This window comes from Drosophila kikkawai, chromosome 2R (genome assembly GCF_030179895.1).
Source record: "Drosophila kikkawai strain 14028-0561.14 chromosome 2R, DkikHiC1v2, whole genome shotgun sequence".
Classification (NCBI taxonomy): Eukaryota; Metazoa; Arthropoda; class Insecta; order Diptera; family Drosophilidae; genus Drosophila; species Drosophila kikkawai.
The window spans coordinates 24,487,606-24,501,099 of NC_091729.1; the positions used below are offsets into that span (position 1 = coordinate 24,487,606).

At 48.5% G+C, this 13,494-nt stretch overlaps 3 protein-coding genes across 6 annotated transcripts in view; 1 reads left to right on the top strand and 2 right to left on the bottom strand.

Moving 5' to 3' along the window:
• Window positions 1-305: 305 nt before the first annotated feature.
• LOC108072998 (uncharacterized protein CG5098) lies at window positions 306-6,212 on the bottom strand. 4 transcript variants are annotated; one of them, XM_017164448.2, is made up of 6 exons: window positions 5,937-6,212; window positions 5,290-5,454; window positions 5,043-5,210; window positions 4,643-4,821; window positions 4,141-4,580; window positions 307-4,081 (listed from the first exon to the last, which is right to left on the bottom strand). In XM_017164448.2, exons 2-6 carry the CDS (start codon window positions 5,362-5,364, stop codon window positions 1,011-1,013), a joined length of 3,933 nt encoding a protein of 1,310 aa, XP_017019937.1. In that variant the 5' UTR covers window positions 5,365-5,454; window positions 5,937-6,212; the 3' UTR covers window positions 307-1,010. The 4 variants fall into 4 exon arrangements, with proteins under 4 accessions (XP_070139757.1, XP_017019937.1, XP_017019938.1 ...); XM_070283656.1 differs by having other exon boundaries at window positions 306-4,081; window positions 4,141-4,547; window positions 5,290-6,212; XM_017164449.2 differs by lacking the exons at window positions 5,043-5,210; window positions 5,290-5,454.
• Window positions 6,213-6,397: 185 nt separating this feature from the next.
• Window positions 6,398-7,359, top strand: LOC108073000 (thymidylate kinase). Its single transcript, XM_017164452.2, has 3 exons — window positions 6,398-6,595; window positions 6,652-7,018; window positions 7,079-7,359. The coding sequence occupies exons 1-3, from the start codon at window positions 6,514-6,516 to the stop codon at window positions 7,263-7,265; spliced, it is 636 nt and encodes a 211-aa protein (XP_017019941.1). The 5' UTR covers window positions 6,398-6,513; the 3' UTR covers window positions 7,266-7,359.
• Window positions 7,360-7,572: 213 nt separating this feature from the next.
• Window positions 7,573-13,494, bottom strand: part of LOC108072999 (uncharacterized) — a 28,469-nt gene continuing 22,547 nt past the window's right edge. The window contains exons 2-5 of the mRNA XM_017164450.3: window positions 10,694-11,376; window positions 8,435-8,696; window positions 8,175-8,378; window positions 7,573-8,107 (exon numbers count right to left, since the gene is read on the bottom strand). Of these exons, the coding sequence (XP_017019939.1) occupies window positions 7,766-8,107; window positions 8,175-8,378; window positions 8,435-8,696; window positions 10,694-11,376 (1,491 nt within the window). The 3' untranslated portion in view covers window positions 7,573-7,765. The remainder of the gene's footprint in view (window positions 8,108-8,174; window positions 8,379-8,434; window positions 8,697-10,693; window positions 11,377-13,494) is intronic.

Sequence of the window (13,494 nt, forward strand, 5' to 3'; positions counted from 1 at the left end):
GGGGGTATAATTAATTTGGTGCTACTTTTCATAAACTTTTTAATATTAATACACTGAAAATCAAACGAACTCCGCTCAAGTACCCAAACCTTTGTCTATTTAGATATGAATAATGTGAAACTTTGACAAGATAAAATAAATACCTTACTCCCACCTTAAGGTCTTGATATTATCAGACACATTTTAATATTTCCTCCCCTTGAGCAGCTCGGCGGCAGTCCCTTTGATTCCCTTTAGTAATCTGTTTAATTTTAACTTTAATAATAAATAAAGTTTGTGTCTTGCTTGTGAGATTAAGTTTTTATTGTTTATACGCTTTAGAGTTTAAAATTATCAGCAAATACGTACAGACCTTACCGGATACGAATACAATACAAGGTTTCATTATGCTGGCTTTAACTTGTACATTAGCACTTCTAATATTATTATAATTATAATTATTATTAATATAATTATTATATGCATATATCAATATATCTATATTGTTTTACAATATTCCATTTTGAATTGGGCTTCGAATGTTCGTTCTATTTATACGTAACGTTAGTGCATCGTCTCCCGTATCTGCTTATGGTGATTACTCAGTGTTAGTTATCGCGTGGTATGGCATGGAGTATTCGTATTTATACAGACAGAATTCAACTAAATCGAATTATCAATAGTCAATTGTTGTGGGTGATGCAGAGCGGGTTTGTTTGGGCTTTAAATATAATTATAAACTAAAAGGTACTAATGCAAGGGCGAGATAGAATAATTTAAACTTTGACTTAAACATAAACAACTAAGGATGCGGCATGGGGGGGAGGGGAGAAACCTAACTAAGTATAAAGCCTAAAAATGTACAGCGGATTTATACAAAAAACTTGCGTATGGATTACGAAATGCCCACCAGTCGGAGAGACTTATGTACAAAGCTTAAGTAAAGGGGGGTGGGTGGGTATGTGGGGGGATCGTGCCTTCAACGCTCAACGCTTGGCGACCAGGCGGCATTTCTGGACGCGCACGCGTACTCAGGGAAGCGAGTGAACGTTGAACGCGGGCGGCGGTGCAGGTGCAGGAGCTGGGGCCGTCACAGCTGGCATTAGGGGCTCCATTTTCAGGGGTTCCGTGGCTCCAGATTCCGGATTGTCGCTGTGCAGCTGGCAATAGACCTTGCGATCCTCCTCTCTCAAACTCCAGTTGGCTGATCTCGCGCATGGCACATGGGCAGCCGCCTTGCAGCTTCGCTGGAAACAGCACACACTGGCTCCCGTTTGCTGGCACAGAACACACTGGTACCGCGTGCTGTCCCACACCGCCGCATCTAGACCATTGACATGGGCTCCAATCAGCTGAATGTCATTGCTCCACACGGCGCAATCCTCGTGCAGCCACACTTCATAGCCATGCTCCGAGGTCTTGCCCATCCCACGGAAAGTTTCCACAAACTTGGACTCGTGACTGCAGTCCAGCGGATCCACAGAGGAGCAGAGGGAGCGCGAGTCGTTGGGATCGTCGCTGTAGGACATGGTGCTGTCGTGCGTCTGCTTCCGCTTCCTTACCATGCTGATTTTGGGCGCCTGCATGATGTGACCTAGAGTGGCGGGCACCACGGGTAGGTTTCTCTCCTGCATCTTTACCATATCCTCCCGTCGCCGCTTGCTTACGAACAGTCCGTCCACATCCTGGACACCAGGTGCCTGCAAGGCCGCTCGATACTCCTCGCAATCGCTGGTCACCAGATACGGACCAAAGAGATCCCCTAGGCCAAGCTTGTGTGGACCCCGCTTGCAAAACACACAAATCCAGGTGGAGTCGGTGGTGTCCGCATCATAGCGGTTGCTCAGCGTGGAGCTGTGCATGCCTCGCAGGTTCTTGCGTTCGTGCGGCGCCTTCTTTACCTTGGTTTGCTTCTCGTTGACATCCTCGGCACTGTGAGTGTTCTTGATGCTCACACTGCCGTCCGGCTTGATGAGGATGAAGGGCGACTTGAATCTCAACTCGGCGGGACCTGATGCACTGCCTCCACCGCCGTTTGTCGGAGCCGGAGTGCTATCCTCATCGGTGGTGATTGCTGGCTTCTTCCCGGACTTTTTCCCATTCTGCTTGGCATTCTTAGCATTGGCTTTCGTTGCCGCCGCTGCTCCTTTTTTGCCCTTGCCTGCAGCATTCTTTTTCTTGGCCCCACCTGCAGCCTTTCCCTTTGGAGCAGCTGCCGCCTCGCTTAGCTGACGAGCTGCTAGGGCCGCCGCAGCCGCTGCTGAAGTGCTGGGCTTGTCATCATCCTCTTCGTCGTCCAGTACTGCTTTCTTTTTGCGTCCCGGCTTCTTGGCTGGCGGCGAGTCGTCAATCATAAAACGCAGCAAGGAGGCATCCATGCCCATAGATAGCCTTCGGGGAGGCAGTCGCCGGGATGGGGGGGCCTTTGTTGGAGGAGCAGCAGCAGGAGTGTTGTCTTTACTCTCCTCCGCCACTGTCAGAGGCGTCGAGGTGGAGCTTCGGGCTTGTGGCGCGGGACTGTGCACGGGACTGGGCATTGTTGACTTCATGGCCGCCTTGGTGGCCATGGGCCGTATCTCAGGCGGGGCAGCTGCTGCTGCTGTGCTGGCTTCCACCTTTTCCGCTGGCGCCTCATCCGGCTTGGCGCTGTCCAGAGCCAGCTGCGCGCTTAAGTCATGGTTGACAGTCTCGTCTGTTTGCTTTTCGGGTGTGCAAATGGTTTCAGACTCCTCCTCGATGCCGGCAAACATTTCCTCCAGCTTATCCTCCACTTCGCCAAAGGGACAGGGTTCGGAAGGGGAGGGTTTCTTGGTCACATCGGGTTCTATGATGGGTGGAACAGCTGCTGGCGCTGGCGATTTTTTGTTTGGTTCCGCTGGTTCCTCCTCCTCATCGCACTCGTGCACACTCACCGCTGGCTTCGCATCAATGTCACCCTGTTCGACTAAAGCTGGTGATGCTGGTGTGTCTGTGGTGGTCTTGTTCTGGCTATGACCCTCCGCCTTGGGCTCCTTTCGATTGTCCTGGCTCGCCTGACTGCTGCGACTGCTGTGAGAGTTGGCGCTGGAGCTGCTTGAGCTACTGCTGCTGCTGTTGCTCTGCGGACTCGGTGGCGGCATGCTGGGCGGCGTGGGCTTCTTGGTAGGTTCATCCTCCTGCTGCTGACGGTGCTGCTGCTGCTGCTGTTGCTGTTCGGTGAGGTTCCGCTGCAGCAGGGCCTGCCGCTGCTTCTTGGTCTTGGGGTTGTCGTTGTCATGATACAAAGTGGAGCTGTTGCTACTGCTGTTCTCCGCTGGCGCCGGCGAGCCACTGCCGCGACCATTCTCCTGCGGCGTCTTTTCGTTGGAAGTCTGCCCTTGCATACTAAAAGGCTGAAAGTCTCCGCCTCCGTTCTTGGGTGACCTTTTGGGACTACAGCTATTGCCCTGGTGAACCAGAGGCTGCTGCTGCTGCTGCTTGGTGTTGCTTCCTTCGGGTGCATTTTCGTTTGGCGTCACCCGCATGACCATGCTGGATTTCCTTTTGCGCCGCTTTCGACTATTGCTACTGTTGCTATTGGACTCCAAGGACTCCTCATTCGAGGTGGTCAGGTAGGGCGACTCCGGGGCATCTGGCAATGAGTTGGCTGTGGGCTTATCTGCCTCGGGATTCCGGTACGACAGATCGGTGATGACAGGCGTGGGCTCCTCGGCCTCTGGCTTGTGCTTGACACCCAAGGTTTCGAGATTCGTGAGGTGAGCATTGCGGGAATGATGCGTCTGCTGCTGCTGCTGGCTTGGCAGCTGTGGCGGGGCATCATGGAACTGGGCGCTGGCCAAGTGCGGTGGCAGGAGTGGCGGTGGCTGAGCTGTTCCTTGGCTGGCCACATGCTGATTGTGGTAGTGCAAGTGTTGATCCGACTGCAGGTTATGATAGCTGCCATTGCCTCCGCCCGAGCTGTTGAGTTGGTGATGATGCTGATGCAGATGCAGCTGATTGTAGTCCATGGCGGGCGGCGGGGCAGCCAGAGGCGATTGAGGAGTGGGCGGCGTCTGTGGTCCATTGTATTTGGGTGTGAGGTTGTAGGGCGGCTGCTGCTGGTGATAGTTGCGTAGGGGTGAGGCTAATCAGGGAAAAACAGAATTAGTTTTCTGTTATCATTGGCTTAAAGTCTGCGCTTACGTTTCTTATTGGCATGTTGCTGCTGCTGTACACTGTGCGTGGGCAGTTTGCTGGCTGTTCCCGCTCCAGGGTAGCCTCCGCAGTCCTTGTCCTTCTGCAGAGCCTTTCCCGAGAGGTGTTCGTGGTCAAAGCTGCGCTTTAGCTGTGCCAGCTTGAAGTTTTCATCGCGAGAATGCATATACTGCGGGCTGGGTATGTTGTTGTTGCTCCCACTGCTGCTGCTGCTGTTGCTCCCCGCATGATTGCTGCTATTTCCCGAGGCACTACTTGTAGGCGGCGGTGGCGGCAGCAGGGACTCGCAAACGCCTCCATTGCTCATGCTAGTGGATCCACTCGACTGCAGAAGACTGGCATGGGCAGCAGCCATGGCTGCCAGGTGACCCTGTTGCTGCTGCTGATGCTGTGCGCTGTTGGGCGAGGCGTTGGTTGTGAGATTTTGACTGCACAAAGATTAAACTCATTACATTTCTTATTTTTAAAAGATCCTTGGCTTGGCTCTTACATTGATGGATAATTGGGGGCATGCATCAGCGATTGCTGCTGCTGCTGGCTGGGCGGCTGCTTGGCCAGCGGTTGGGCCGCACTGCGGGCGGACTGCAATGACAGGTCCATGGAGTCGAAAGGCAATGTTCCTGAGTAAGGCGGTGCCAGCAAAGGATTCATCTGATGATGGTGGTCCAGCTGCCAATAAGAAAAGCCACTTGAAATGTAATTTTAGGCTTAAGATAAACCAAAACATATACAGGACATGGACGGCAGGCGGCAAGAAAACAAAGCAAACTAAGAAACTAGCATAACAACTGGGAAAACGAGGCTAAGGAAGAGGCTTCTACAACAGACTAAAGGCGGAGCATGCATAAGATCAGCTTCCTGACTCCCTCCCGGTAAGGAGGCCTAATTACGTTTTTATGATTGGCCGACATGAAATTGTATATGGCATCGGGCGGCGGGGGTGGCGGTGGCTGCTGGGCAGATACGGAGCCGTGCCAGGCCAGCGGCGAACGCACCATGCCGGGTCGCTCATTGGACATGTGGGCCAACTGCGGCTGCCGGGGAATGTACGACGGTATCTGTGGAGGGAAAAGGACGAAAGGAAGGGCGGTTAGTCCGATTTCCTTGGGTGGTCAGCATCCTAAAACCTATACTCACTTGCAGTGGGTTCCAGGAGGGATTCTGCGCCGCCTGGCTAAGGTGCCCGGGATGCGGGTGATTGTTGTTGGCCATCTCGCAGGCGGGCTAACTCGTGGCGGGTGTATATAGCGCCCGGGTCATATGCCGTAGCCGTCTGTCAGAGCTGCGGCACCCAAAACGCGGCTGTGGGAGAGGGGCGGGGTGGTAAGGAGACGACGACCTAATCCTACGTATTGGGGGATCCTGCACGGCAGTTGCTAACTCCGGCCGGACAGCCGCTGCTCTTTTTCGCCCATAAACAAGACCGCACGCACTTTTTTCACACCACCCACAACACCACACACACACACGCACACACAGGCCGACCCACTCGGAGCTCGGAAAAGGCAAAACCGTTTTTCGCCGCTCTCGTGGTCCTTGCGCGATAACGATAACAGGGGGCAGCCGATAAACACACAACCTATCGACAGATGACAGCGCGTTTGTTTTGCACGCTACGCCAAAACCACGCGGTCTTTGGCCCCGCCGAACGTCCTGCACACTTTGATTATCCGCCTCTGCTCCATGGCCAGTTGCTGGTGGCGTTGGAATTAGCGGCTACAGGGCGGCTTAAGCGTTGGCTTAGTGGGTTATTTGGCAGCCAGGCGGAAAAGCGGTTCGGATACCTCTCGATTTTCAGCTGCAGCGCATTGCGAATTCGTTGTGACGGCGTGCGAATTTTTCTTGTTTTGGGTCGCGCAGCACAGGCAAATCCGAAACGGACTCTGGGTGGCGTCAGCGGGCGCCGTTTTCCGGCTAACACATGTCGGCGTATGGGTTAGGACTCCGTGTTGCCAATTATACAAATGCCGCAACGTTGTTATTGTGTTTTTACGTGTATTTTCAATTGTTTAAAACAAAATGTAATTTATGTGTGCTGCAGTGTGACCGAAGTGTGTGTTACTGGAAAATACCAAAGAAGAAAACTCAGCGGCATTGGGGGTGAGAAAATACTAGGAGAGTTGAACTCAAAATTGGTTGGGTTTTTCTATTTTTTTTTAATTTTAAGAATACTAATTTATTTTTATTTTTCGCAGATTTTATAAACCCGATTTGTAAACTATAAATCTGCTTTTTTGGAAATATTTCCACTGAAGTAGAAATTTATACCTTTTTGGCGCGAAAATACGGTCACACTTTTGTGCAGCGCTGGTCACTGCAAATTTACAAAGTGGTTTTACGTTTTGTTATAATTTTGGAAAAATGAGCGTGGTAAAACGTGGAGCCTTTATCGTTTTTGAAGGATGCGATCGTAGTGGAAAGACCACACAAAGCCGGCTGCTAGGTGAGTTTGATAAACCCACCAATTCAGCCACATACTGATATCTTAATCTCCTCCAGCGGAGCTCCTCAAATCCAAGGGCATTGCCACCGTGTCGATGAACTTTCCGGAGCGCAGCTCCAGCATTGGACAGGTGATAAACTCATATCTGACCAACAGCAAGGATCTGCCCGATGAGGTGATCCACCTGATGTTCTCCGCCAATCGCTGGGAGCACATGAACCAGATCAAGCAGCAACTGCTAAAGGGCACCACGTTGATTGTGGATCGATATTCCTACTCCGGTGTGGCCTACAGTGCGGCCAAGGGACTGGACTTTGACTGGTGCTATGCGCCGGAAAAGGGACTTTTGAAGCCAGATGCTGTGTTCTACCTAAAGACCTCTGTGGATTCCCTGACGAATCGGGGGCAGTACGGCGAGGAGCGGTGGGTAATTGGAGTTTCTTTGCCTCTAACAGACGACTTATACCAATTATCCCATTACAGCTATGAAAAAGTAGAATTCCAAAGCCGCGTGGCCCAAGTTTTCGATCGCATTTGCTATAGGGAAGCCTCCTACTGGCACCAGTTCGATGCCAGTCAGTCTGCCGAGGATCTGCACTCGCGTATAACCAGCATAGCGGAAGACCTGCTCCAGAAGGTGGAAGCCCAACCGCTAGATACGTTATCATAGTAAAAAAAGGACCTCGAATCGCCATTCATTAGAGGGGATTTACCTTGATTTATGCGATACATGCGCGTGTTTGTTATAAATGTTTTTTAAATGGCGCTTAATTTTTAATTTACGATAAGGCCGCCGCCGCAGGCAATAAATCCCCAGCATCAATGCGTTCGTTGGCCAAGGACAGGTCTCGCGTTAGGTGTTGAACGAAATGCATTTACCGAATTGCACACATCAACTGGATTAAGGACTTAAGGATGAAGGATTTAATGTAAGTCCGCCCAGGCCAGCAAATGCAATTTAATTTAACACACAATCATTACCATTTTACCCTCTTTGCTTGGGGTTTGCTCCATTGTAGTTCGTTTATTTCATACACCACGACACCTCTCTCTCTCTCTTGACTAAATACTAAAGTTAAAGTTAAAGCGAAAAATAATTTATGCAGTTTTTAACTTAGTTGCTAAACCAATTAGGGCTGCTTCTTCTGGGCTCCTCGAAAAAAGGTACAACTAGTTGAACTCATAGCTCTCGTAGCCCAAATCCTCGCGGCGATTGCGCGGCACCGGGGCCTTGGGGCTCCTTGTTCGCAGAGTCAACTGGCGGTAGCCCACGCCTGGCTTGTAGTCCACATTGAGCGAGGGATGCGGCCTTAGCCCCAAGGCACCGCTACGCCGCTTCTGCGCCTGATGGTAGGCGGCAATGTCCCCATAACTGTGCTTCGGCCACATGCACTCGCAGCCAGAGGGCACGGTCCGGGTCTCGGATTCCCAGCAGCCGGAGGCGTCGTTCAGCCGGATCAGGTGAATGGTGCGGTTGAGTTGGATGCAAGAGAAGCCCGTCGCCGAGCAGATCTAAGGGGGGGAATGGAAGAGGGGAGTTCCATCAAGCTGTATTGCGCAGAAATCTAGTAACACTAACCTCTCGCTTCTCGCTGCGTTCGGAGAGCAGAGCTCGGAGCAGTTCATTGCCCCTGTAACCATACTCGAAGCTGTGGCTCCGGGCTGGCAGTGGCGCGTAGTTGTGGGCACAGGTCACCTCCACATAGTGATTTGGACGGTATTCACCGCTTTCCAGCTTCACGGTCACCCGATTTGTGGGGCACAAAGACTGATAGGTGACCACCTGGCAGGTTTCAAAGATTAAGATGGTTTCTTAAAGGAACTACAAGGACTACTAACCCCATCGGGACTGGGATTGGGTCCCAGAAACGGTGGAGGCGGTGGCATCACACTGCGCACTCGACGCTTGCGCACATTCTGGATTCCATAAGGCAGCTGCGCACTCAGCTCATTCGCATCCTCCGCTTGACCATCGGAGACCACAGCATAATCCTCTTCGCCTTCGACATCCACACCGTCATTGCGTTCCGCTGGCCACTCATTTTCATAGTACTCCGGTTGACCTGGTTCTACGCCAGCTTCGGGCTCATCCCCGTCTGCCCTGGAATTGTAAAATGCATATGGAAATTTGTTAGCTTTGGCCATGAATTAGCGCTGCTATGGCCCAATGGAGCCACCGTTAGCCACCACGGATGCCTGCTGTCGCCGCAGGCAAGCGGAAATGACTGCAAAAGCGGTTAGACACGGAGAAAAAGGTTTTTAAGCGTAAAATTAAATTAAAAATTGAAAGTAAAAGTATAAAAATATTTCCAACTTGATTATTAACAATAAACTGTTGTTGGAAAACTCAATTTTAAAAAGTTTTTCTTAATACAAAAAGTTACCTAAAAGTCCTAGGATTAAATTTGTCTCATTACACCTTTATCATTTTAAAAACAACTACGAGTACTTCCTCCCCTTATTTTTCTGTATGTAATAATGCCCAGCAGCGAACTCGGTTAAAAAATAAAAAAAAATAAATTCGTTTTTGACGTTTGTTATTTGCATGGCCGCCGCTTCTTTCAGCCATTTTTCCAGCTGGCCAACAAAAGCGCATCATTTTGCATTCAACTGCAGGCAAATGCCAATGAATTTTTTAGCTTTCGCTTTGGCGCGCGGCTTTGTCTGAGGATTGCAGCTGAAGCTGAAGCAGGAACAGGAGGAGGAGGAGGAGGAGGATGAGGAGATGCCCCACTGTTGACGGCTATGGCGATGGCGTTGTCCTGAGCCTGTGGCGCGGCACAAAGCTCTCCGTTACGCGACTGTCGTTGCCTGCCAGCGGATTTCCCCTTTTGCGTTGTCGATGCTTTCAGCGGCGGAGCTCCCTGGCTCATTCCCAACCCCACTACCCTCTATTCTTCCTGGTAGCCGGCAGCTTTGGCATTTCGGGGAAGCTCTCGCTCTTTCAGGGCAACAACGGCTTTGATAGTTTTGTCGCAAAGTTTGCGAAAATGTTTTGAAAATGAATGCAGATGGAATAGTTGAGGTGAGAGTGGTTGTTTAAATTAGCACAGAAAAAACTGGGGTCTTAGCCATAATACTGTTTTGTGGCAGCGGCAAGGGAATAGTTGTGGCTTTTTTAAGCTGCAGTTTTTTTTTTGAGAACTAAAAATCGATTTGTGCGGAGACTAAGCTGTGGGCTCTTTAGATTTTAGTTTTAAATGGGTTAAATCAAGTCTTTAGGAAGCTCTTTCTAAATTTGAAATAACTCTTACATTCCAGAGTAACCTCTTCTAGTTTTAATTGTTTAAATCAAGTCTTAAGACAGCTCTATTTTTATTAAAAATAAATCTTCAAGGAGCTCTTGCTATCTTAAAAGAAACCCTAACATTCCAGGGTAACTTCCCTTCAAGCAAACAAAGACTACAACTTATTTCCAGTTTTTACTCCCAAAGCCAATTGTCCTCTTCTCATATTTCGGTTTCCATCTCGTTTTGTGTCCAATTTTTGCTGAATGCAACTAGCAGATTACCTAATCCCCGGCTCAGAAATCACATGATCCTTGCAGCTCCTCCTGATCTCCGACAAAGGGGATAGAGTTCAGTCGACTGGCGAGAGGAATCAGCTTAAGTGCTTACGTTTGTGCTCACGCTTACGTCATGGCATGACAGCATTGACATTTAGTTGATATGCAACCAGCGAGCCCGAGACCCCCAAGGATTAGTCTGCAGGACTCTGCAGGACTCTATAGAACTCTGTAGGAGGAGTGCAATGGCTTCATTCGCATTGTCGGCTCCAATCATTGGCGGTCACATTTGCTGGGAATGTTAGCTCAATGAATGCAGTTGAAAGGAGTAGCAGGAGTAGCCTTCAATATGGCTAATTTCTCCTATTTTCGTTTGTATTTTGCTGTTCTTGCCCAAAATGATGACCATGGCAGTGATGAGGAGAGCTAGGGGTACCTAGAGGTAGGTACTGTAGGTACTCTTAAAATCTCAAAATATATTTATATACATATATTTATTATTATATATTTGAATTTTATCTTATATTTAAAAATATATTTCTACTAATAATAAATTTTTAATTAATTTATACACTTCCCATCCCTGGTCTTACCTTCTTCGACTGTAGCTGCTGCTGCGGCTGCGACGTGCCAGCAGGAATTGCTCCTCCACTCGCCTCTTCTCCTCCTGCTCCTGCTCTCGTTCCTCCTCCGTTTCCAGCCAGTGGTTGGGACTGTCATGGTCCTGGGCAACAACAAACCTGCCCACACCTGGAACGGCCTCATTTAAGTCGGACAATTGCAGACGGAAGTCATTGCGAGCATTCACGGGATCATCATCAAACTGTTCCTGTGACTGTCCCTGTTGCTGTCCCTGTTGCTCCTCCTGCTGCTGGCGTAGATGTTGCTGTTGCTGCAAGTCGTGTATGCTGTGGATGGGATTTCCGTAGAGTTTTTGCTTTTGCCATTTGGCCGGTGCTTTGTTGTAGTTATAGCTGTCATTGTCATTGTTGTCCTCGTTGTCCTGGGTGCTGCCACTACTGCTGCTACTGCTGCTATCCGCAATGTCATCGACATTCCCGCCATGCTCCCACTTGTAGTTGTAATCGCCGTAGTTGTTTCTACTGCCCGTACTCCTAAAGCTATATCTATTGTTGCCAGCGAGTGGCGGTGTTGCCTCCTCCATCGATGATGATGCCGCCTCCATGGCCTCGGCATCGTCGCAGGCCAGGACGAGCGTTCGTCTGGAAGAGCCGCTGCCGAAACAGCGAGCAGCTAGAATGGCGGCCAGGAGCAGCTGCAAAAACAAAAGGGATATAGGAGGCGATGAGAAGGGGGTTTTAGGGGGGTTTCAAGGGGGATTTCAGGGGTATTCAAGGGGGTTTCAGGGGAAGGAAAATGTCAAACAATTGTGCTGTGTGGCCAATAAACTGCCAAGTGTCAACAGTTGGGCGGGATATATCCCACGTTGTTCCAAGAGGGTTTTCGCCATGCAAATACACTCATTCAAATGGCAAACAATGTACGTGGATTAATATTTATCAAACGAGATTAGATATTCCGCAAAAAGGGGATTACAATGGGGGATAAACTGAAGCTTAGGAATAGGAAGAAGGGAAAATATTGCAGAAAATCTTTTAATAATACCAATTTAAAGTGACTTTTTTGCCTGGTCGCCCGCTTACTACTTCCATCTTATCTTTTAGTTATTTAATTTAATTATTGTTGCTTATTTTTGCACAACAATATCAATTCATTCTAGTCATAAATTCTCTTTAAACAATTAAAGTATTGTTTGCCAAGATAACCAGCCTGCCGTTTCTTGGAAAATTTTCAAGAACAAACGAACGAAACTTTATTAATGAAATTTAATTTATGGTAGTTCCCCCGATTTTCCAATTTATTGCTCTACCAATGACGTATATGCTTTTGTCTTATCAACTTGAAGATACTCAGGGGAACACCTTGCCAACGCCAGGTGCAATATCAACACAATTCAATCAATAAATACGCTTATCAAGTGGCTATTAGAGAACATTGCATCATCGGGCAAGGCAAGGTAGTAAAAATTCCAGCTTAAAATACAAGTATTAACCTTGTAGCTTAGTGTATTTGCAAACCCTAAAATCGACCACTAATTCAACTAAGAACTCAACAAAATTTCGATTGACGAAACCGAAAAAACTTAAACAGCCGCCGTCGAGTTGTTGAAGGGAAAGTTCAATTCCCGGCTGGATGTTGACAATCAATGGAATAACGGCAGCCCAAACCGAACCCAAATAAGATGAAAAGTTTTCGCAAGACTCCCTTCGACCTCTCTGCAATCCTCTAGCAATCCTGAGGTTACCATCCTTCGAAGGCAGCCAAAAGTTTTTGTTTTGCGGCAGCAGGACTTTAGACATGTCTGGTGGGGATGTGCGATGGCTCTGATTATGTGGTCTGGTCGAAGGGTTTGCCCCGAGTGAAAATAGTTGGGCGACCTTTGGCGATAATATGCGGCACGCGCATCCTATATGGATGGAAGATATTTGCCATATATATACGAGTATGGCTACATTCATTAGAGGCACCCACTATATATAGTACGTGACCGAATAGTTGGCGCCCGGAAATGCTCAAAAACTAAGATATGAACACACAGTGCCTAGCTCCATTTCCTGTTCCCTACTTTTCCTCAGTCGCTCTACAAGTTCTTTTGTTTCAATCTGGTTTGTAATGGCACTGAGAAAAATTATTTATAAGATTTATAAGGGTGAAAATGTACTACCAAATAATGGATATCATTTAGATTCTAATGTGTATATTATTTTAACTGAAAAGTATTAAGAATATATAGTGTCATAACTTTATTTCCTTTTAAATTTGTATCAAATGTTTCACATCCCCATTTTTCCAGTGTACTATATGTGCTTGTATATGGCTATATGTGCAAGTATCTCGGATATATGCAAGTGTTGTTGCCGCTCTGGATTTATAAGATTTCTTTTATGCGCTTGCCGGGCCTACCACAAAACTTCTTTCATTTATCTCGCTCGCTCTGCCCCTTGGATCCCTTGGATTCTTGCCGGAGCAGGAGCAGGACAAGGAGCATGGGGGCCAGGCCAGCAAGTTTGTCAAACTATTTGTATGGAATTCACAATTTGTGTTGATGAAGTTTCGCCCAAGTCGCAGCTTACGAAGGCGACCGCGTGATCTGCGTGAACTGTGTGAACAAGTGTTTATGGAATTGAATTATTTTCCCTGTTCCCTGGTCCTTTTCCTTTCTATTTTGTTTTTTTTTCTTTGCAGGCCTAGATTTTCTCGGTCTTCTTGGGAAAGCCAGGTGGCGGCCGTCAGTAGGTTGGGGTGTGGCTGTTATCTGTTTTTCGGGGCTTACAGGTGGCTTTGTCTTAGGCCCGGTCCATTGCCTTGTGAT

Coding starts and splice junctions, on each gene's coding strand:
- LOC108072998 (XM_017164448.2), bottom strand. CDS start 5,364: ATGGCCAACAACAATCACCCGCATCCCGGGCACCTTAGCCAGGCGGCG. Junction 4,822..5,042: donor TGTCGGCCAATCATAAAAAC/GTAATTAGGCCT, acceptor TCTTATTGGCAG/CTGGACCACCATCATCAGAT. Junction 4,082..4,140: donor GCAACATGCCAATAAGAAAC/GTAAGCGCAGAC, acceptor TTCCCTGATTAG/CCTCACCCCTACGCAACTAT.
- LOC108073000 (XM_017164452.2), top strand. CDS start 6,514: ATGAGCGTGGTAAAACGTGGAGCCTTTATCGTTTTTGAAGGATGCGAT. Junction 6,596..6,651: donor CACACAAAGCCGGCTGCTAG/GTGAGTTTGATA, acceptor AATCTCCTCCAG/CGGAGCTCCTCAAATCCAAG. Junction 7,019..7,078: donor GGGCAGTACGGCGAGGAGCG/GTGGGTAATTGG, acceptor ATCCCATTACAG/CTATGAAAAAGTAGAATTCC.